Source organism: Leucoraja erinacea, chromosome 5, assembly GCF_028641065.1.
Source record: "Leucoraja erinacea ecotype New England chromosome 5, Leri_hhj_1, whole genome shotgun sequence".
Classification (NCBI taxonomy): Eukaryota; Metazoa; Chordata; class Chondrichthyes; order Rajiformes; family Rajidae; genus Leucoraja; species Leucoraja erinaceus.
Window position 1 is genome coordinate 882,068 of NC_073381.1, and position 24,267 is coordinate 906,334.

General features: G+C 45.8%; 1 protein-coding gene across 4 annotated transcripts in view; it reads left to right on the forward strand.

The window, feature by feature from the left end:
- Nucleotides 1-9,526, forward strand: part of ak9 (adenylate kinase 9) — a 162,514-nt gene extending 152,988 nt beyond the window's left edge. For all 4 annotated transcript variants that reach the window (XM_055634956.1, XM_055634957.1, XM_055634958.1 and 1 more), the window contains 3 exons: nucleotides 391-493; nucleotides 4,498-4,612; nucleotides 8,678-9,526. In XM_055634956.1, coding sequence (XP_055490931.1) covers nucleotides 391-493; nucleotides 4,498-4,612; nucleotides 8,678-8,889 — 430 coding nt within the window. In that variant the 3' untranslated portion in view covers nucleotides 8,890-9,526. The remainder of the gene's footprint in view (nucleotides 1-390; nucleotides 494-4,497; nucleotides 4,613-8,677) is intronic.
- The last annotated feature ends 14,741 nt before the right edge of the window (nucleotides 9,527-24,267 follow it).

Below are 24,267 nucleotides of genomic sequence, written 5' to 3' on the forward strand. Positions count from 1 at the left end.
TGTCCCGCGATTTAAAAAAAAGTTCCGAGAACGGAAGTCGGAATGATTTTTCTGCAGCAGCTGAACAGGCCCAGTGAAAGTTCGACTCCCACAGGCAGGAGAAAACGGCATTTTAATCCTGCCCCCCCCCCCCCCCCCCCCAAAGGCGCCAAAGTTGCGCACATGGCCAGTGGCAGAACTGCAGCGCCGCTGAAGGTAAGTATTGTAATATCGCTACTTCCTTCAGACAACCACCAGTTTCCTTATTGATTGACCTCACCATTCCATTATAACTACTCCGTCTTCCAGTGATTGACCACTCCCTCCTGCGGACTCTCTGGACCCTTGGACCTCGCGAGCCTTCCAATTTCACCTTCTCAGGACAAGTAAATTATGTTTATTATTTTTCAGACTTCCCGAGATGTACTGGGATCTGAAGCTGCCAAATAAGCTTCCACCAATGAAGGAACCAATACCTCTCTCTTCGCTTCCAATGCTTGGATATATGGAACAAGTAAGGACATTCAAAACCTTATCAGAACAATGAGGCAGATGTTAAGTATGCCATAACATTTATCTCCACCTCATCGCTTTGTGAAGATGATGGATTTGTTCACAGGAGGTATTTAAAGAGGAAATAGATACATTTTCACAAGATCAGGGAATTGGGAGCCATGGGTATCCATGGGGAACAGTATATCATATTCCACTTGTTTGCCTTACAACCCATACTTATGAACATTGAATTATTTAATTTTAGACACCACTAACACCACCTTTCCCTCCACCCATATTCCTTCCGCTAGCTTCACAATTCATAACCCAGAGAATCATAGTTATAGTCACACAGCGTGGAAACAGGCCCTTCGGCCCAACTTGCCCACACAACGACCAACATGTCCCATCTACACTTGTCCCATCTGCCCACGTTTGGCCCATATCCCTCCAAACCTGCCCTATCCTTGTACCTATTTCATTGCTTTTTAAACATTGCAATAGTCCCTGCCTCAACTACCTCTTCAACTTCAATCATTTTGCCTCACACCTTCTGTTTTAATCTCTGGCCTTTGTCCAACCATCTGCCTATCAACCCTCCACACCTTTTGCCTGTGTTCACCCATTCCCAGCTATGCTTTGTCCTGTAGATGCCATGCTTTGGACTAGTGCAGCTGGGACATGTTGGTCGATGTGGGCAAGTTGGGCCGAAGGGCCTGTTTCCACGCTGTGTGACTCTATTTCTCTATTATCGTATGATTCTATGGGTTCTATCCTCCCAAAGTATGAAGATACTTTCATGACTATCCATCCATCTGCCAATCAAATCCCACTCACTTGTACCCTCCAATTACTTGTCAGGTCTTATCAAACTCCCACCATTCTCCCACACATTAGCCTGAAGGGTCCTAATCCAAAACGTCACCAATCCATGTTGTCCAGAGATGCTGGCTGACCCACTGAGTCACCCCAGCATTCTGTGTACTTTTTTTCCCCACATGTCAGATGTGGACTTACACAATAACAAGTGTACCCTCCCAAGCTCCTGCCTAATAACATTACCTTGCTCCAATTTGAATGAGGCAGCATGAGGTATAAATGGAGCCAATGGAAGGGAGGTTGGTTTGTGCGATGGTCTGGGCTGCGTCCATAATTCGCTGCAATTTCTTGCGGTCTTGGATGGAGCTGTTCCCAAACCGAGCTGTGATGCATCCGGATACAACGCTATCTGTGGCGCATCTGTAGAAGTTGGTGAGAGTTGTAGGGGACATGCCGAACTTCCTAAGCCTTCTAAAGAAGCAGACGTGTTGGTGTGGTTTCTTGGTGGTTGCTTCAATATGGGTGGTCCAGGAGATGTTGTTGGTGATATTGACTCCTAGGTATATGAAGTCTTCAACCATCTCTACTTCGTCAATGCAAACTGGGGTATGTGTACAGGGCCTGTCCCACTTGGCTGTCATTTGCACCTCATTTACGCGTCATATGTAAAATAGGTCGACACGTCGTGATGCGCGACGCCGCGCGCAAATCACGCGGCAGCACAGCCGTCCGGTGCGTGTGACGTCATTAGAATACCCTGCGGCGTGCGGCGACGCATGGTTACGGACGTCAACGCACAGTGTCGTAACCATGCGACACCACGCAATACACGTGAGATGTCGGGACGCCAGCGTGCGACGCCAATGCGTCAACATGCGTACGCGAGACGTCATGCAGGTGACGTGCGAGGATTTCATTACACTACAAAATCCTGGAGAGCTGCGTGCCACCGCATGCGATTCCACGACTCACCATGCACAATGTGTGCGTCAGCCATGGGCACCCCACGCGCCACGACGTGTCGACCTATTTTACATATGACGCATAAATGAGGCGCAAATGACAGCCAAGTGGGACAGGCCCTTACTGCTTCACTTCCTGAAGTCGATCACTATCTCCTTTGGCTTGCTGACATTGAGAGAAAGGTTGTTGTCTCGACACCAGGACACGAGGTTCTCGATCTCCTTCCTGTACTCCGTCTCATCATTATTTTGATATCCGTCCCACAATGGTGGTGTCGTCTGCGAATTTGAAAATTGAATTAGATTTGTACATGACTGCACAGTGGTGGTGTACAAGGAGTAACAAAGGGGGCTGAGATTATCTTGGAGGCTGATTTGTACACTATCCTCACTGATTAGGGTCAGTTGGTCAGAAAGTCAAAGATCCAGTTGCAGAAATGAGTGCTGACACTATGCGAGATTGGAGATAAGCTTGCATGGTATCATGGTATTAAAGGCAGAGCTGTGGTCTATGAAAAGGGGATCTGATGTGGGTGTCTCTCTTAGCCAGGTGTTCTGGGGATGAGTGTAGGGTTGACAGATTCTTGATTAGTACGGGTGTCAGGGGTTATGAGGAGAAGGCAGGAGAATGGGTTGAGAGGGAAAGATAGATCAGCCATAATTGAATGGCAGAGTAGACTTGATGGGCCGAATGGACTAATTCTGTTCCTAGAACTTATGAGCAGAGGAATCAAGGCAGGAAGCACATCTAGAGAGCACATTTAGGAACTCTCAACAATTGATCGTTGATCATTAGAGTTAACACAGCAATGACTATTCACCCGTATTTTACTAAAATCTGATTGGCGCATGATGACTGCTTCACAATACATAATGCAGGTCTATAGTATAGTATAGTTTCTTTATTGTCATTGTAACATGAACCATGTACAACGAAATTTAAAATGTCAGCCAGTCAGTGCAGCATTCAAACATTTCTAAAAGCTAACGATACATACAAGGTAAAATATTAAAGATAAACAACTAAATAAATATCACGGACAAAGCACGCATACACACCCAACCGATTTTCCGGCACCCTTGGTTCCAGAGCCTTTCTGGATTATCCAATTTATCTGGACCAACAGAGGTCACGGCCACCAAGAGGAGTCCAACGGTACCAGAACGGTCTGCCTAGGCCGTTGAGGGGCCCGCAAAGTCAGCCTCATAGTCGGCTGTGGGTACGGATCTGCCAGCTCCGGCCAGACTGGCGTTCCAGAACCCCGGCCGAAGGGGGCAAATTCGACCCGCCGATCCGCTACAGAAGTCCCGATAAGATTTAGATCGGCCGCCTCACCCGGCCTAGACACCACATTTTTGGGGGGGGACTTCCCGGGAAGATTTCAAGTGTGCTCTTGTAATTTTTTCCGGGTTACAGGGGGTACTGGACCACCGGTTGCCAGAAAATCGGTGGTTGACCTGTAGTGCTGAGCGATGCTCTACCTAGAGCTTTTCAGCGTACTACATCCAGATCCAGATCTGTACCTTTATATTACTAAATCTCTGTTCTTGACCGCTTTTGGCCGTCTGTGCTGCGATTTCCGAGAGAACGCCGCCACCTACGGCCGTCATTTTTTGGCCACCTCGCTCAGAGCCCCCCTCCGCCGCATATGTGCTGAGGATTTTTCCCGTCAATGAAAAATGACAGAGATATTAATGTTTAAACAAAATTCACCATTCTCTCTGCTGCCCCTGCTGGAGGGAGGGGGAGCGACTATAAAACCAGGAAGTGGTGTGCCTCAATTAGTATCTGCAAGATGGAGCTCTGTCAATTAGTCTCTGTCACTCTGAGCTCTGAATGACACTGAACAAATGTCTACATCACTGTGTCTACAACCCTTAATGTGGTTTGAAAATGAATACATGGTTAGTTTGAAGTAAAAAAGCACTGCCTGCAAATGGTTGTTTGGGTTTGGGTTGAAGTAAAAAGGCTCTCTCTCTCTCTCTCTCTCTCTCTCAGGGGGAGGGTGGCGGGGGATAGTTAGTGTGTGACGCTGCATGCCGCCTCCCCCCCCCACAACCGCACGTTCAACGGTCTGCACTTGGTCTAGTATTTACTATTATATTGTATGGTAGAATCATTTCTATAGTTTCTGAAGCCATAATTTTAACATTTATCCCACTGAGCCGGACCGCATGATTGATCTGTACAGCCAGATACCTGTTTATTTTTAAAACAAGATGTAAAATTGTTGTTTTGTAGGGAGCAGCACTATCTATAATTAAAGCATTGACAGCTGTGGGATGTCTGAAGCCAAAATATCCTTTCTTAAGTGTGACGAAGTCTGCAATTCTCTATATTTCATATCATCTTAAAGGTAATGGATATCATTAGATATTTGTATTAGAATCTCTGCATAGTTCAAAAGAATATATTGTTGTCGTCTCTTTTATTCCATTTATTTATTTATTTTAAAAACATTTTTTTGGTTGTTTTGAATTTCTAAATTATTTTATTCCAATGCACAAACTATCTTAGCGTCCAGCAGCTTTTTGATACATCATGAAGGGTGTTAACATGGATAGAAAATTGGTTGGCAGACAGGAAGCAAAGAGTAGGAGTGAACAGGTCCTTTTCAGAATGGCAGGCAGTGGCGAGTGGAGTGCCGCAAGGCTCGGTGTTGGGGCCGCAACTGTTTACCATATATATTAATGATTTGGAAGAGGGAATTAGCAGCAACACTAGCAAGTTTGCGGATGACACAATGCTGGGTGCCAGAGTGAGCTGTGAAGAGGATGTTAGGAGGTTGCAGGGTGACCTGGACAGGTTGAGTGAGTGGGCAGATGCGTGGCAGATGCAGTATAATATAGATAAATGTGAGGTTATCCATTTTGGCGGCAAAAACAAGGGGGCAGATTATTATCTCAATGGGGTTAGGTTAGGTAAGGGGGAGGTACAGCGAGACCTGGGTGTCCTTGTACACCAGTCACTGAAAGTTGGCGTGCAGGTACAGCAGGCAGTGAAGAAAGCTAATGGAATATTGGCCTTCATAACAAGAGGATTTTAGTATTGGAGTAAAGAGGTTCTTCTGCAGTTGTATAGGGCTCTGGTGAGACCACATCTGGAGTATTGTGTACAGTTTTGCTCTCCTAATTTGAGGAAGGACATCCTTGTGATTGAGGCATTGCAGCGTAGGTTCACGAGATTGATCCCTGGGATGGCAGGACTGTCATATGGGGAAAGATTGAAAAGACTAGGCTTGTATTCACTGGAGTTTAGAAGGATGAGGGGATATCTTATAGAAACATATAAAATTATAAAAGACTGGACAAGCTAGATGCAGGAAAAATGTTCCCAATGTTGGGCGAGTCCAGAACCAGGGGCCACAGTCTTAAAATAAAGGGGAGGCCATTTAAGACTGAAGTGAGAAAAAACCTTTTCACCCAGAGAGTTGTGAATTTGTGGAATTCCCTGCCACAGAGGGTAGTGGAGGCCAAATCACTGGATTTAAGAGAGAGTTAGATAGAGCTCTTGGGGCTGGTGGAGTCGAGGGATATGGGGAGAAGGCAGGCACGGGTTATTGATTGGGGACGATCAGCCATGATCACATTGAATGGCGGTGCAGGCTCGAAGGGCCAAATGGCCTCCTCCTGCACCTATTTTCTATGTTTCTATGAACAAAATTTTGCATTAAGATAAAATTGATGAGACCCCAATTTACACAACTGCTGTAAACATGACTATTGCCAAAGGACTCACTCTTAGTCAGTGATGTTTGGTGAGGTGGCATGAACAAGTCCAAAATAAGTGGAGCAATAGGCCATGAGAGGAATAGATCGGGTGGATGTACAGTGTCTCTTGCCCGGAGTGGGGGAATCGAGAACCAGAGGGAAAAATTAAGGGAGAAAGATTTTATATGAACCCGAGGGGTATCTTTTTCATGCAAAGGGTGGTGGGTATGTGGAACGAGCTGCTGGAGGAGGTAGTTGAGACAGGGATTGTCACCATTTTGAAGAAACATTTAGACAGATACATGGATAGGACAGATTTAGAGGGATATGGACCAAACGCGGGCAGGTAGGACTAGCGTAGATGGGACATGTTGGTCAGTGTGAGCGCGTTGGGCCAAAGGGCCTGTTTCCACACTGCATCACTCTATGATACTGATGTGTGATTATTGGTTGTATATTAGGCTTGTAATGGTCAACTAACAACTAGAAAACTACGCATGTACTACAGGGAGGTTTTAAAAATGGTAGAACATAAGAAAATGGTTTCATCAGGACAGTCCAAAAAGATTATATTTATTTAAAATCCTTTCTTTCGACCAAACTTCATTTCAAATAGGAATAGCCTTACACATGTTTTTGGTCTGTCCAGAAATTTAATTTCATAATGTTTCTTTCAGATATTAGAGGTTGTGTAGGAAGGAACTGCACATGCTAGTGAATACTAAAGATAGACACAAAGTGCTGGAACCCTTCTTCAGACTGAAAGTAGATAGGGAGAGGAAAACCCCCACCCACCGGACCCCTATCGTCCACCCCCACCCACTCTTCATTCAGTTTGCAGAAAGGTCCCAATCCGAAACGTCACCCATCCTTTTCCTCCACAGATCCACTTTGTGTCTATCGTTTGGGATTGTTTGTTTTTCTGGAGTGATATTCTTGTTCTTTTAAATAACTCTGGGAATGTGACTGGACACTGATGAGACAGAGTCCCACACTGGGAACTACAGGCTCACTGTATTCATCTGCCATTATTGTTGCAGCCATTGTTTGGCATTGCAACAAATCTTACCCATGGCTCGTATAAGCCAGAACTGGTCCATTTCCCCAGTTATACTAGATCCAGATATTCTACACATCGGAATTATATTCTGTAATATATTAGCATTATTTAGCCTGCATTCAAAAGTACTCCGTGTTATAGTTCAAAAATCAGCCTTCAGGTAGATCAACCATGATTTTCTGCCCCTATAACTTTTGAACACGAAAAACCCAAAGACTTGTGATTCTATGTTAATTAGCCTCTGTAAAATTGGCCTTAACAAGTTGGGAGAATTTGTGATGCATTTAATTTATCCACATACAATCCTAATTCCAAGTGTGCGCATTCTGCACAGATTCAACAGTCTCAAGTATCCTGATATTTAATATTACGTTGCATTTTATGTTGCTTATTCAGATTTTTTTTTAATGGGTCATTTGAGTAATTTTTTATTTTGCTCTTTTCTATTTATCCCGTTGTAGGACTTCATTAGATGATAGCTATTATCTTATTAGGCGGACTGCGGGGGTGATGCGCCGTTGTGTATGGCTGCTCCTCCTGCAGTCCGTCCTTTCTCCCTTTTTTATTTTTATTTTTAGTCCTGTCCGTGAAAATTGTTCATTGGAAGTCTTCTTTTATGTGGTGGGTGGGGGGGGGGGAAAGGGGGAAACTGTTTTATTCCCAGTCCTACCTGGTCGGAGATGCGGTTTTCTTCCGAACCGCTTCTTCGTCCTCTCTGTGCGGCCTACCATCGAGCTGGAGCAGCGCTGGAGCGACGATTTCCTGCCGGGACTACAGCTTCGCCGGCGGTGCAGATGCTGGGACACCAACACCAGCACGGAGCGGGCGATGCCTTACAGGGTTGCCTTGCGGTTAGCTCCGGGGCACTGGGAACGCTGACTGCAACATCGCTGAGCTGCGGCTGCAGAGCGTCCAGCCGCGGGCGGGCGGCACTGGATTTCAACACCACGGGGCCTGGTGTCCGAGTTCGCCAGTGTCAGAGGTCCGGCCAGCGCGGCCTGAGAACTTTGGACATTGCAGTCTTCAGGGAGGAAGCGGCCGCTTCAGTCCAGGCCGCTGAAGAATGTTCACCCGACGCCGATGATCCGGCTTCGTGGCAGAGGGCCTGAGAACATCGAGTTGGCTAAGGAGGCCACATATAGACCCCGACCTCGGGTGGACTATGAGGTGGAGAACTGGATATTTTTAGTGCCTTCCCTCACAGTGAATTCTGCTGTGGGGGGACGTTTCTTGTTGATTTCTATAGTGTACTGTTCTGTGTCTTTTTTTTTTTTTTTTTTTTTTTTTTTTTTCTTTTTTTTTTTTCTCTTTTTTTGTTTTGTATGGATTTATTGACATTTGATCTTTTCAATTAATTTAATCAATCTCTGTAAAGCACTTTGGTTCAAATACTGGTTTTGTTGAAAAGTGCTATATAAATAAACATTATTATTATTATTAACATGTAGGGAGTGGATGCATAAATGAGATAACATACTAGTGTGAACGGGTGATCGAAGGTCGGCGTGGACTCGGTGGGACGGAGGGTCTGTTTCTATGCTGTATCTCTAAACTAAACTCAAATTACTGTTTCAATCCCAATGTGCATTTGATGAAACAACTCAAGGTTGATTTTAGGAAGAGAAATGATGAAAAATATTTCTATTTCCAGCATACAATCCAAATAGCTACCACTATTTGAGAAAGAAATACAAAAAGAAGCTGGAGCAGTATGAGGAACACTGTCACCTCATCGTCTACCTTGGATCAAAGATGAGCAGAAAGTACAGAGAGCCCAAAGACAGACCCATTGACTTTGATCACAAATTACAGACCTTCCTGTCGCTCAGACATGCTGATCATACACAGGCCAGCATTCCGTAGAAGTATCAATCGTCATCAAATCTTACACAGTTTTAGATTGAGCCATCATTAGCCAGAAAACATTTGCCAAGGATCTTATTTTACAATATCATTTATTAAATGTTACAATGTTAAATAGAGAAAGTATTTCACAGTGCTGTTTTATTTTTATTTTCTCTGTGAACTTTTACCTAGCTCTGAGCTGTTTCCAGCTATCTTATCCATTGGCTTCACTACACCACAAGTGCTGTGGACCGTAGACCCTGACCACAGCTTGTATTGTGATTCCCACTCCTACCCCCACCCTCCGCCATTGCTGTCCTGCCTCTAATGATCCTGCTGAGATTTGTATCTCACTTTGCAGTGAGTAACATCCATGAAACTCTGCATCATTTATTTTTGTATATTTCATTATGTACCACCTTAGCGTATAATATTGTTTGCTCAATGTGCGTTTATTTACAAAGATGTTCACATTTTATTGCTTTAATATGTTTATAAATAGAAAGATGCACTTGCAATTAAAATGTTATGTATTTTTGAAATGTGATACATGGAGGCTTTTGGTACAGCTTTGATGGCTTTATGTGCTTGTGCCAATAAAACCAAATTTAACGCATGTGTTTCTACAGAGAAAATAAAGAAAGTCATGTGGTCAATTAAATGTGGATATGTTTGCATCATTATACGTACTCAGAGCACTGATGAGCCAGAAAAGAGTCAAGTTGAGTCTAATAGCTTTTAACTGCCTTGACTACTGAGTTAACCTCAAGAGGTCTAAATATGGCAGCTGTTATCAGGCAACTGAACCATGCTACTAACAACTAGAGAGCAGTCGTGAGATAATAGACAATAGGTGCAGGAGTAGGCCATACCGCCCTTCGAGCCAACACCGTCATTCAATGTGATTATGGCTGATCATCCACAATCAGTACCCCGTTCCTGCCTTCTCCCCATATCACTTGACTCCACTACCTTTAAGAGTCCTATCTAGCTCTCTCTTGAAAGCATCCAGAGAACCGGCCTCCACCGCCCTCTTAGGCAGAGAATTCCACAGACTCACAACTCTCTGTGAGAAAAAGTGTTTCCTCGTCTCCGTTCTAAATGGCTGACCTCGTTTTCTTAAACTGTGGCTCCTGGTTCTGGACTCCCCCAACATCGGGAACATGTTTCCTGCCTCTAGCGTGTCCAAACCCTTAACAATCTTATATGTTTCAATAAGATATCCTCTCATCCTTCTAAACTCCAGAGTGTACAAGCCCAGCTGCTCCATTCTCTCAGCATATTCTCTGGAACGTCAGAGGTTGAGTGGAGACTTGATAGAAGTACATAAAATTATGTGAGGCATAGATAGTATACACAATTAGAACCTTTTTCCCCACAATGGAAAAATCAAATACGGGCGGGCACAGCTTTAAGTTGAGAGGGGAAATGTTTAAAGGAAGAAGTTTTTTTATACAGAAGGCATTGTGTGTCTGGACCGCGGGATTGGTGATGGTGGGAGGTACATTAGTGGCATTTAAGAGACTTTTGGATAAGAACGTGGATACGCAGGGAGTGGAGAGATATGGAGAGGCAGGTAAGGTGGCATCATGTTAGGCAAAGACATTGTGGGCCGATGGGCCTGTTCTTTTGCTGTACTGTTAGAACCATAGAAACATAGAAAATAGGCCATTCGGCCTTTCGAGCCAGCACCGCCATTCAATGTGATCATGGCTGATCGTCTCCAATCAATAACCCGTGCCTGCCTTCTCCCCATATCCCTTGACTCCACTAGCCCCTAGAGCTCTATCTAACTCTCTCTTAAATCCATCCAGTGACTTGGCCTCCATTGCCCTCTGTGGCAGGGAATTCCATAAATTCACAACTCTCTGGGTGAAAAAGTTTTTTCTCACCTCAGTCTTAAATGACCTCCCCTTTATTCTAAGACTGTGGTCCCTGGTTCTGGACTCGCCCAACATTGGGAACATTTTTCCTGCATCTAGCTTGTCCAGTCCTTTTATAATTTGATATGTTTCTATAAGATGCCCCCTCATCCTTCTAAACTCTAGTGAATACAAGCCTAGCCTTTTCAATCTTTCCTCGTATGACAGTCCCGCCATCCCAGGGATCAATCTCGTGAACCTACGCTGCACTGCCTCAATCACAAGGATGTCCTTCCTCAAATTAGGAGACCAAAACGGTACACAATACTCCAGATGTGGTCTCACCAGAGCCCTATACAACTGCAGAAGAACCTCTTTACACCTATACTGAAATCCTCTTGTTATGAAGGCCAACATTCCATTAGCTTTCTTCACTGCCTATGTTCTATGTTCTATAATCGTTGCCTGACTCATTGCCTAAGGTGCAACGATGCTCTGTGGAAATATGAGACGGAGAAGAAGGCACATCCATCCTGTCATGTGTATGCTGGCTGAAACATAGCTCGACAGGCCAATTCCACAACCCCAACTCTTCATCTGCTATTACGTATCCAGGATCTCCTTAAATATAATAGGTTTTTAATGTAACACACTTTCAGGTAATAAATTCCTCTCTCCTTTGGTTTAAACATGTTGTTAGTTCATTTCTTATACATCTGGGTGGCACGGTGCCACAGCGGTACAGTTGCTGCTTTTCAGCGCCAGAGACCCGGGTTCAATCCTAACTACGGGTGCTGTCTGTACGGAGTTTGCACATTCTCCCTGTGACCGCATTGGTTTTCTCCAGGTGCTCTGGTTTCCTCCCACATTCTAAAGACATGTGGGTTTGTAGGTTAATTGGCCTCTGTAAATTGGCCATGGTGTGTAGGATAGAACTAGTGTATGGGTGATTGTTGGTCGGCCAGGACTTAGTGGGCCGAAGGAAGGGCCTGTTTGTGTCTCTAAACAAAACTAAACTAACCTGAAACTAGTTTGTTGCTTACTGACCACTGTAAGGAAAAGGATTATTCTTGTTTCCCCTGATCAAGCTCAATAGACAATAGGTGCAGGAGTAGGCCACTCGGCCCTTCGAGCCAGCACTGGCATTCAATGTGATCATGGCTGATCATCCCCAATCAGTACCCCGTTCCTGCCTTCTCCCCATATCCCCTGACTCCGCTATTTTTAAGAGCCCTATCTAGCTCTCTCTTGAAAGTATCCAGAGAACCTGCCTCCACCGCCCTCTGAGGCAGAGAATTCCACAGACTCACCACTGTGTGAAAAAGTGTTTTTCCTCGTCTCCATTCAAAATGGCTTACTCCTTATTCTTAAACTGTGGCCACTGGTTCTGGACTCCCCCAACATCGGGAACATTCGTGGATATAAGTTAAATCATTCCTCAGCCTCCTCGTTTCCCTGAAAACGGCAGCTGTGGGTGTGCAAAGCAATGTTCCCCATTTCTCTACACTGCTCTGTCAGCCCCAGCAGGTGAGATGGCAGGAACATCAAAACCACATTGCTTGATGTAAATTATGAGGAAACTAATTTATGAAGGATATGATTAGTGAGGCAGAGTTAAAAGGATTCAATGAAAGGGAAATTATAATTGGCAAATTTAATAAGAATTTGTTTGGCGATAGAACTGGTATGGACGATAAGAAATAATCACCAAATTTTCAAAAGACATTTGATGAGCTGCTTGCCACACAAACGTTTGTCAGAAAACGTTGGGGTCCATAGGACTAGGGGATAGAACTTTCAGGAGAGAGTGAGGAGATAAAGGGGGGGGAGGTACTGTGCTTTCAGTCAGAGATTGTGTTGCTGTATTATTGAGGGAGGATATCTTAGAAGGCTCTTCAAACAAGTCCAACTGAATTGAGATCAGAACCAACACTTTGCTGGAGTGTGTTAAAGTCATCAGGTCATGCAGCACGGACATGGGCGGAAATCCCGGGGGGGGGACAGGGGACACACGTCCCCTCCATGTTTTGAGAGGTGGGGTACAATACCTCCCCCCCCCCCCCCCCCCATGTTCTGTAATCCGGATTTTGAAATTCGATGAAAAAATCTATTAAAAATCTCCGCTTTCCGCGAGACTGTGGGGGTGGTACATATGATTGAGGGCGCCGATTGGACGAGAGAGACATCAATCAGCAGGCATGGGGGGGGGGAACATGATGATTCAGCGCGATGATTGGAGGAAGGAGGTGTCAGTCAGAGGTGGAAGTAGGGGGTGGGACTGAGGATAGAGCGCGGTGATTGGAGGAGGGAGACATTCTGGTGGAGCAAAGATCATAGAGCGGAGCTTGAATCGGCCCGTTCGCGGGGCCTTTCATCGCCCGGCCCGGCTTAAAATCGGCCGCGGGATCTTCCATCACCCCGTGGTCAAATTGCTGCATCAAGATGATCGAGGCTCCCGATGTTGAAGCCCCCGCTGGGCGATGGAAGATCCCGCAGCCGATTTTAAGCCGCGCCAGGCGATGAAAGGCCCCGCGAACGGGCCGATTGAAGCCCCACGATTCGGGGCGGACGAAGCTGCTGTTGCTGGAGTTCGGAATCGGCCACCAACCAGGTCAGTTCCCGATGTTACCGTCCACAGGGTCCCCACGGCCGAAACCTCGTGTGTGTGCGCATGCGCGTGCGGCCACCAAGAAATTGTGCCCCCCCCCCCATGTTTTCCCAAGATACAGTCAAGATACAAGACGAGATGCCCAACTTGACACTGCTGACCAAGATGCCCCATCTATGCTGATCCCATCTGTCCATGTTTGGCCCGCAACCCTCTAAACCTTTCCTATCCATGTATTTGTCTGAAGACGGTTCTCGACCAGAAATATCACCTATCCCTTTTCTTCAAAGATGCTGTCAGACAAGTTGAGTTACTCCAGCTTTTTGTGTCTATCATGTGCCTATCCAAATGTTTTTTAAATGCTGTTATAGTACCTGCCTCAACTACCTCCTCTGGCACTTTGTTCCATACACCCAACACCCTCTGTGTGAAAAGGATGTCCCTCAGGTAGCTATTAAATCTTTCTCCTCTCACCTTAAACCTGTGACTTCTCCTTCTTGATTCCCCTACCCTGGGTAAAATACTCTGCACATTCACCCTATCTATCCCACTCATGATCTTCTGAGACCTCTATGAGATCACCCTTCATCCTCCTGTGATCCATGGAATAACGTCCTAGACGGCTCAACCTCCCCCTTATGGATAAGGCCCTCACATCCTCCCAATAGCCAACAGGGGAATAGATGTGCAGGCATATATCAGAAAGATGCAATAACAATAGGATCATCATATTAGGAGGGGAGAGATGAATTTCAAAATTATTGGCTTACCCCTACCATCCATATAACCATATAACAATTACAGCACGGAAACAGGCCATCTCGGTCCTACAAGTCCATGCCGAACAAATTGTTTTCCCCCTTAGTCCCACCTGCCTGCACTCATACCATAACCCTCCATTCCCTTCTCATCCATATGCCTATCCAATTTATTTTTAAATGATACCAATGAACCTGCCTCCACCACTTCCACTGGAAGCTCATTCCACACCACTACCACTCTCTGAGTAAAGAAGTTCCCCCTCATATTACCCCTAAACTTCTGTCCCTTAATTCTGAAGTCATGTCCTCTTGTTTGAATCTTCCCTATTCTCAAAGGGAAAAGCTTGTCCACATCAACTCTGTCTATCCCTCTCATCATTTTAAAGACCTCTATCAAGTCCCCCCTTAACCTTCTGCGCTCCAGAGAATAAAGACCTAACTTATTCAACCTATCTCTGTAACTTAGTTGTTGAAAATTGTACCCAGGCAACATTCTAGTAAATCTCCTCTGTACTCTCTCTATTTTGTTGACATCCTTCCTATAATTGGGCGACCAAAATTGTACCCCATACTCCAGATTTGGTTTCACCAATGCCTTGTACAATTTTAACATTACATCCCAGCTTCTATACTCAATGCTCTGATTTATAAAGGCTAGAATACCAAAAGCTTTCTTTACCACCCTATCTATATGAGATTCCACCTTCAAGGAACTATGCACGGTTATACCCAGATTCCTCTGTTCAACTCTATTCTTCAATTCCCTACCATTTACCATGTACGTCCTATTTTGATTTGTCCTGCCAAGGTGTAGCACCTCACATTTATCAGCATTAAACTCCATCTGCCATCTTTCAGCCCATTTTTCCAAATGGCCTAAATCACTCTGTAGACTTTGGAAATCCTCTTCATTATCCACAACACCCCTTATCTTGGTATCATCTGCATACTTACTAATCCAATTTACCACACCTTCATCCAGATCATTGATGTACATGACAAACAACAAAGGACCCAACACAGATCCCTGAGGCACCCCACTAGTCACCTGCCTCCAACCCGATAAACAGCCATCCACCATTACCCTCTGGCTTCTCCCATTCAGCCACTGTTGAATCCATCTTGCTATTCCTGCATTTACACCCAACAGTTGAACCTTCTTAACCAACCTTCCATGAGGAACCTTGTCAAAGGCCTTACTAAAGTCCATATAGACAACATCCACTGCTTTACCCTCGTCAATTTCCCTAGTAACCTCTTCAAAAAATTCAAGAAGATTAGTCAAACATGACCTTCCAGGCACAAATCCATGTTGACTGTTCCTAATCAGAACCTGTTTATCCAGATGCTTATATATATTATCTCTGTATCTTTTCCATTAATTTGCCCACCACTGAAGTCAAACTAACAGATCTATAATTGCTAGGTTTACTCTTAGAACCCTTTTTAAACAATGGAACAACATGCGCAGTATGCCAATCCTCGGGGACTATTCCCGTTTCTAATGACATTTGAAATATTTCTGTCATAGCCCCGGCTATTTCTACACTAACTTCCCTCAATGTCCTAGGGAATATCCTGTCAGGACCTGGAGACTTATCCACTTTTATATTTTTCAAAAGTGTCAGTACTTCTTTTACTTTGAACCTCATAGTATCCATAGCTACTCTACTAGTTTCCCTTACCTCACATAATTCAATATCCTTCTCCTTGGTGAATACCGAAGAAAAAAAATTGTTCAATATCTTCCCCATCTCTTTTGGCTCTGCAGATAACTGTCCACTCTGTCTCTCCAATGGACCAATTTTATCCCTCGTTATCCTTTTGCTATTAATATAGCTGTAGAAACCCTTTGGATTTACTTTCACCTTACTTGCCAAAGCAACCTCATATCTTCTTTTAGCTTTTCTAATTTCTTTCTTAAGATTCTTTTTACATTCCTTATACTCCTCAAGCACCTCATTTACTTCATGCTGCCTATAATTATTGTAGATCTCCCTCTTTTTCCGAACAAGATGTCCAATTTCCCTTGAAAACCAGGGCTCTTTCCAATTTTTACTGTTTCCTTTCAACCGAACAGGAACATAAAGATTCTGTACTCTTAAAATTTCCCCTTTAAATGTCCTCCATTTCTCTTCTACATCTTTCCCATAAAACAAAATGTCCCAGTTCACTCCTTTTAAATCATCTCGCATCTCATCAAAGTTAGCCTTTCTCCAATCAAAAATCTCAACCCTAGGTCCAGTTCTGACCCTCTCCATAGTTATATTGAAACTAATGGTATTGTGATCACTGGACCCGAAGTGCTCCCCAACGCATACCTCTGCCACCTGTCCCGTCTCATTTCCTAACAGGAGGTCCAGCACTGCCCCTCCTCTAGTAGGTACCTCTATGTATTGCTGCAAAAAACTATCCTGCACACATTTTACAAACTCCAACCCATCCAGCCCATTTACAGAATGTGTTTCCCAGTCTATGTGTGGAAAGTTGAAATCTCCCACAATCACTACCTTGTGCTTACTACTAATCTCTGCTATCTCCTTACATATTTGCTCTTCCAATTCTCGTTCCCCGTTTGGCGGTCTATAATACACCCCTATAAGTGTTGCTACACCTTTCCCACTTTTCAATTCCACCCAAATAGCCTCCCTAGATGAGCCCTCCAATCTACCCTGCCAAAGCACTGCTGTAATGTCTTCCCTGACTAGCAATGCAACACCTCCACCTCTTGCCCCTCCAATTCTATCACACCTGAAGCAACGAAATCCTGGAATATTTAGTTTCCAATCACAGCCGTCCTGCAACCACGTTTTACTGATCGCCACAACATCATACTTCCAGGTGTCTATCCAGACTCTAAGCTCATCCACTTTTCTTACAATGCTCCTAGCATTAAAATATGCACATTTAAGAAAACCCCCGTCTCTTATTCTCTGTTTATTTCCTTTTTTTTCTTTCTCCTCTTGTGCCCGAGTGCTTCCCTTTTCTGCTTCCTGCCTCCCATTCTGTCTACTACCTTTCGCTATTTGAGTCCCTCGCCCCAACCATTCTAGTTTAAAATCTCCCCAGCAGCCTTTGCAAATTTCCCCGCTAGGATATTGGTCCCCCTCAGGTTCAAGTGCAATCCATCCTTTCTGTACAGGTCCCACCTTCCCCAAAAGAAGTCCCTTGAATCACTTTACCACAAACGGACACTACACAGAGCCTGCAAGATCATCTCTGATCCTACTCGCCCTGCACACTATGCCTTTCAGCTACTGCCCTCTGGGAGGCGTTACAGGACAATTGCCTCCAAAACAAACCGCTTCAAAAACAGTTTCATTCCCACTGCAATTAACATTTTAAACTCTGTACGGTGAGGAATAAGAATAAGCATGGCCCTTATGTATTATGTAATGCATCTGTCTGTATGTATATCTATGCTATATGTTTAATGTTGATGAAATGTTGGAACCTGTACCGAGCTGTACTGATAACAAATTCCACCAGCCTGGCTGTGTGGTCATTAAAAATACAATACAATTTCCCAACTATTACCTGGTGTTAAAGGCTCAGAGGAGGGTGGCATTTTTGAAGTGCGTCTAAGAGATCTTTTGGGTCTTGTTTAGACGTTATTTTTTTTTTTCATTAAATATTTTTATTAGAAGCATGTATACAAATAATAGTAAACAACAATTTAATTACAGATTTCTTACACAGCTTCAGTTTATTTTTACAAATTTTTTTAAAGAATAAAGATAAAGAGAGAAAAAGATGAGAGAAAAAAAGGAGACGCAAAAGAAACTGCCAATAACAAGATAGATCTAGGAAATGTTGAGTATAACTATCCATCCAATCCCAAACTCAGGTTTCAATCCTGATTCTGTGTTTAACCAATTCACTTTTTCAAGAATCGAATAAATGGAGACCGTATTCTAACAAATAATTCTGGTTTGTCAATTAAGACACGTCTTATTTTTTCCAAGTGCAAGTTCTCAATCATTTCCGTAATCCACATTTTAATTTGTATTTTTCCAAAATGTTAGTACAGTATTAATTTTTTCGCAGTTATTAGACTGTAATTAAAAAAATGTCTCTGGGTTATCGTAAAGTTTGTGCTATGTTCTGATAATCCTAATATTATTAATTTTGGATCTGGGTCCAGTTGGATATTGATAACCAGAAATAATTTTAAAATTTAGAGCTACAGTGCAAAAACCACAGAGGTGTGACCAGGCTAAGGCTGAGGGGAGAAAACCTAAGCAGCTACAGTTGACTGAACTTACTGAACAGTAAAAGGCCTGGATAGAGTGGAGAGGATGTTTCCACTAGTGGGAGAGTCTACGAACAGAGGGCACAACCTCAGAATAAAAGGACGTACCTTTAGAAAGGAGATGAGGAGGAATTTCTGCAAGGCTTGGTGCTGGGGCCGCTGCCCTTCACGTTGTATATTAATGATTTGGACGAGGGGATTGAAGGCTTTGTGGCCAGGTTTGCGGATGACACAAAAATAGGTGGAGGGCAGGCAGTGTAGAGAAAGCAGAGACTCTGCAGAAGGACTTGGTCCGGATGGGAGAGTGGGCAGAGAAATTGCAGATGGAATATAGTTTGAGGAAGGACATTCTTGCTATTGAGGGAGTGCAGCGTAGGTTTACAAGGTTAATTCCCGGGATGGCGGGACTCTTCATATGCTGAGAGAATGGAGCAGCTGGGCTTGTACACTCTGGAGTTTAGAAGGATGAGAGGATATCTAATTGAAACATATAAGATTGGTAACATGTTCCCGATGTTGGGGAGTCCAGAACCAGGGGCCACAGTTTAAGAATAAGGGGTAAGCCATTTAGAACGGAGACGTTTTCTCACAGAGAGTGGTGAGTCTGTGGAATTCTCTGCCTCAGAGGGCGGTGGAGGCCGGAACTCTGGATGCTTTCAAGAGAGAGCTAGATAGGACTCTTAAAGTTTGTCTATAGTGTAGCAAAGTATGGAGTCATGCATTTTGGTAGTCGGAACAAAAGTGTGGTCTATATCGAAGGGCCAAATAGCCTACTCCTGCACCTATTTTATATTTCCAGAAATCAGAGGTGCAAAGGGACTTGGGAGTGCTGGTGCCAGATTAAAAAGTTAATCTGCAAGTCGGATCGGGAGTGAGGAAAGCAAACTCAATGCTGGCATTTATTTCGAGAGGGCTGGTATACCAAACAGGGATGTAATGCTGAGGCTATATAAGGCGCTGGTCAGGCCGCATTTGGAATATTGTGAGCAGTTTTGGGCACCGTATCTGAGGAAGGATGTGCCGGCTCTGGAGAGGGTCCAGAGGAGGTTTACAAGAATGATGATCCCAGGAATTAGTAGGTTAACATATGATGAGCGTTGGACGACACTGGGCCTGTACTCGCTGGAGTTTAAATGAACGAGGGTGGACCTCCTTGAAACATGCAGAATAGTGAAAGGATTGTACCGAGTGTGTATGTGGAGAGGATGTTTCCACTAGTGGGAGAGTCTAAGACTAGAAGTCATAGCCTCAGAATTAAAGAATGTTCTTTTTGGAAGGAGATGAGGAGGAATTTCTTAAGTCAGAGAGTGGTGAATCTGTGGAATTATTTGCCACAGAAGGCTGTGGAGGCCGTGTCAGTGGATATTTTTAAGACAGAGATAGATAGATCCTTGATTAGTACGGGTGTCAGGGGTTATGGGAAGAAGGCAGGGGAATGGGGTTAGGAGGGAGAGATAGATCAGCCATGATTGAATGACGGAGTAGACTTGATGGGCTGAATGGCCTAATTCTGCTCCTGTCACATATGATCTTATGAAGTATTCGGAGGGTGGTAAATCTGTGGGATTCTTTGCCACAGGCAGCTATGGAGGCCAAGCCAATGGGCATTTTTGAAGAAGGGTCTCGACCTGAAACGTCACCCATCCTTTTTCTCCAGGGATGCTGCCTGTCCCGCTGAGTTACTCCAGCATTTTGTGTCCATCTCCAGCATTTCTGTTTGACAGTTCTTGATTAGTAAGAATGTCTAAGGTTCTGGGGAGAAGGCAGGAGAATGGGGTTGAGAGGGAGAGATTGAGTAGCTATGATTGAATGGTGGAGTAGACTCGATGGGCTAAATGACCAAAGTTTGCTCCTATGACATATCGACATGATATGTGAGATATGTGACCATACCAAAATAAACATGAACAATATAAGGATAGGGTGGTAAAGAAAGCTTTTGGTGTGCTGGCCTTTATAAATCAGAGCATTGAGTATAGAAGTTGGGATGTAATGTTAAAATTGTACAAGGCATTGGTGAGGCCAATTCTGGAGTATGGTGTACAATTTTGGTCGCCTAATTATAGGAAGGATGTCAACAAAATAGAGAGAGTACAGAGGAGATTTACTAGAATGTTGCCTGGGTTTCAGCAACTAACTTACAGAGAAAGGTTGAATAAGTTAGGGCTTTATTCTTTGGAGCGCAGAAGGTTAAGGGGGGACTTGATAGAGGTTTTTAAAATGATGAGAGGGATAGACAGAGTTGACGTGGAAAAGCTTTTCCCACTGAGAGTAGGGAAGATTCAAACAAGGGGACATGACTTGAGAATTAAGGGACTGAAGTTTAGGGGTAACATGAGGGGGAACTTCTTTACTCAGAGAGTGGTAGCTGTGTGGAATGAGCTTCCAGTGAAGGTGGTGGAGGCAGGTTCGTTTTTATCATTTAAAAATAAATTGGATAGGCATATATGGACGGGAAGGGAATGGAGGGTTATGGTCTGAGCGCAGGTATATGGGACTAGGGGAGATTATGTGTTCGGCACGGACTAGAAGGGTCGAGATGGCATGTTTCCGTGCTGTAATTGTTATATGGTTATATGGTTATAGGGTTTTGCTCCATGGATCATAGTGACAGATGGTAGGACCTTGACTGAAGGGAATGTGGGCTGGTTCATGACCAGGGAACTGGAACCAGGCCAGCAACGGACCTGTATCAGATAGCAGCGGGAGGCACTGAGGAGAATCAACTCCAGAGAACGCTGCGCAAGGATAGACAAGGACAAAGCAATTGCCCGAGAAGGATTACAATAGGTTCTGAACTCACAGCCTGGGGAATTAGTAATAGACTGATAACTTTTGGTGGTATGGTGGCGCAGCGGTAGAGTTGCTGCCTCACAGCGCCGGAGACCTGGGATCGATCCTGACCATGGGTGCTTGTCTGTATGGAATTTGTACGTTCTCCCTGTGACCACGTGGGTTTTCTCCAGGTGCTCCGGTTTCCTCCCACACTTCAAAGGCGTGCAGATCTGAATGTGAGATAAAACTAGAATCGCTGGTCGGAGGCAGACTCGGTGGGCCAAAGGGCCTGTTTCTACGCTGTACCTCTGAAAGCAAAAGGCTTATGTAATACAAAGGTACACAAAAATGCTGGAGAAACTCGGCGGGTGCAGCAGCATCTATGGAGCGAAGGAAATCGGTGACGTTTCGGGCCGAAACCCTTCTTCAGACTGATGGGGGGGTGGGCGGGAGAAGGAAGGAAAAAGGGAGGAGGAGGAGCCCGAGGGCGGGGGGGATGGGAGGAGACAGCTCGAGGGTTAAGGAAGGGGAGGAGACAGCAAGGGCTAGCAAAATTGGGAGAATTCAATGTTCATGCCACCGGACGCAAGCAACCCAGGCGGAATATGAGGTGCTGTTCCTCCAATTTCCAGTGTTGCTCACTCTGGCAATGGAGGAGACCCAGGACAGAGAGGTCGGATTGGGAATGGGAGGGGGAGTTGAAGTGCTGAGCCACCGGGAGTTCAGGTTGGTTATTGCGGACTGAGCGGAGGTGTTCGGCGAAACGATTGCCCAACCTCCGCTTAGTCTCCCCGATGTAAATCAGCTGACACCTAGAGCAGCGGATGCAGTAGATGAAGTGGTCGCAGAGGACTGGAAAATCACAAAGTTGCAGTGGAGCAGCTGGTAGAGTTGCTGCCTCACAGCGCCGGAGACGTGGGTTCGATCCTGATCTCGGGCGCTGTCTGGACGGAATTTGTACGTTCTCCACGTGACCGCGTGGGTTTTCTCCGGGTGCTCCGGTTTCCTCCCACACTCCAAAGACGTGCAGGTTTGTAGGTTAATTGGCGTCGGTAATATTGGGAGTGGATGCGAAAGTGTGATAACATAGAACGGGTGACCAATGGTCGGCATGGACTTGGTGGGCCGAAGGGCCTGTTTTCATGCTGTATCTTTCAATCATCGATACTGCTCACTGCTGCCCCCAGTGGCCATCAATGCTCACTGCCGCCCCTAGTGGCCATCAATGCTCACTACAGCCCCCAGTGGCCAATGCTGCTCACATAGAAACATAGAAACATAGAAATTAGGTGCAGGAGTAGGCCATTCGGCCCTTCGAGCCTGCACCGCCATTCAATATGATCATGGCTGATCATCCAAGTCAGTATCCTGTACCTGCCTTCTCTCCATACCCCCTGATCCCCTTAGCCACAAGGGCCACATCTAACTCCCTCTTAAATATAGCCAATGAACTGGCCTCAACTACCCTCTGTGGCAGAGAGTTCCACAGATTCACCGCTCTCTGTGTGAAAAAAGTTTTTCTCATCTCGGTTTTAAAGGATTTCCCCCTTTATCCTTAAGCTGTGACCCCTTGTCCTGGACTTCCCCAACATCGGGAACAATCTTCCTGCATCTAGCCTGTCCAACCCCTTAAGAATTTTGTAAGTTTCTATAAGATCCCCTCTCAATCTCCTAAATTCTAGAGAGTATAAACCAAATCTATCCAGTCTTTCTTCATAAGACAGTCCTGACATCCCAGGAATCAGTCTGGTGAACCTTCTCTGCACTCCCTCTATGGCAATAATGTCACTACAGCCCTCAGTGGCCAATGCCGCACTCTGGCGCCACCCAGTGGCCATTGCTGCTCACCGCTGCAGTCTGTCACCCTCCCCAATGTGCTTTGCTCACTGTGTTTAAGAAGGAACTGCAGATGCTGGAAAATCGAAGGTAAACAAAAAAGCTGGAGAAACTCAGCGGGTGCAGCAGCATCTATGGAGCGAGGGAAATAGGCAACGTTTCGGGCCGAAACCCTTCTTCAGACTGATGGGGGGGGGGAGAGAAGGAAGGAAAAAGGAGGAGAAGCCCGAGGGCTGAGGATTGGAGGAGACAGCAAGGGCTAACAAAATTGGGAGAATTATGTTCAAAACATTGTTCAGAACATTGAATTCTCTCAATTTTGTTAGCCCTTGCTGTCTCCTCGCACCCTTCAGCCCTCGGGCTTCTTCTCCTTTTTCCTTCCTTCTCCCCCCCCCCCCCCCCCCCACCCCCCATCAGTCTGAAGAAGGGTTTTCGGCCCGAAATGTTGCCTATTTCCTTCGCTCCATAGATGCTGCTGAACCCGCTAAGTTTCTCCAGCTTTTTTGTGCTTTGCTCACTGCTGCCCCATGTGGCCAATGCTGCACTCTGCTGCCCCCAGTGGCCGTCACTGCTCACTGCTGCCCCATGTGGCCAACGCTGCACACTGCTGCCCCCAGTGGCCGTCACTGCTCACTGCTGCTGCCCCCAGTGGCCGTCACTGCTCACTGCTGCCCCCAGTGGCCGTCACTGCTCACTGCTGCCCCCAGTGGCCGTCACTGCTCACTGCTGCCCCCAGTGGCCGTCACTGCTCACTGTTGCCCCCAGTGGCCGTCACTGCTCACTGCTGCCCCCAGTGGCCGTCACTGCTCACTGCTGCCCCCAGTGGCCGTCACTGCTCACTGCTGCCCCCAGTGGCCGTCACTGCTCACTGCTGCCCCCAGTGGCCGTCACTGCTCACTGCTGCCCCATGTGGCCAACGCTGCACTCTGCTGCCCCCAGTGGCCGTCTCTGCTCACTGCTGCCCCCAGTGGCCGTCACTGCTCACTGCTGCCCCCAGTGGCCGTCACTGCTCACTGCTGCCCCCAGTGTGGCCGTCACTGCTCACTGCTGCCCCCAGTGGCCGTCACTGCTCACTGCTGCCCCCAGTGGCCGTCACTGCTCACTGCTGCCCCCAGTGGCCGTCACGGCTCACTGCTGCCCCCAGTGGCCGTCTCTGCTCACTGCTGCCCCCAGTGGCCGTCACTGCTCACTGCTGCCCCCAGTGGCCGTCTCTGCTCACTGCTGCCCCCAGTGGCCGTCACTGCTCACTGCTGCCCCCAGTGGCCGTCACTGCTCACTGCCCTCTGCTGCCCTCTGGCGCCT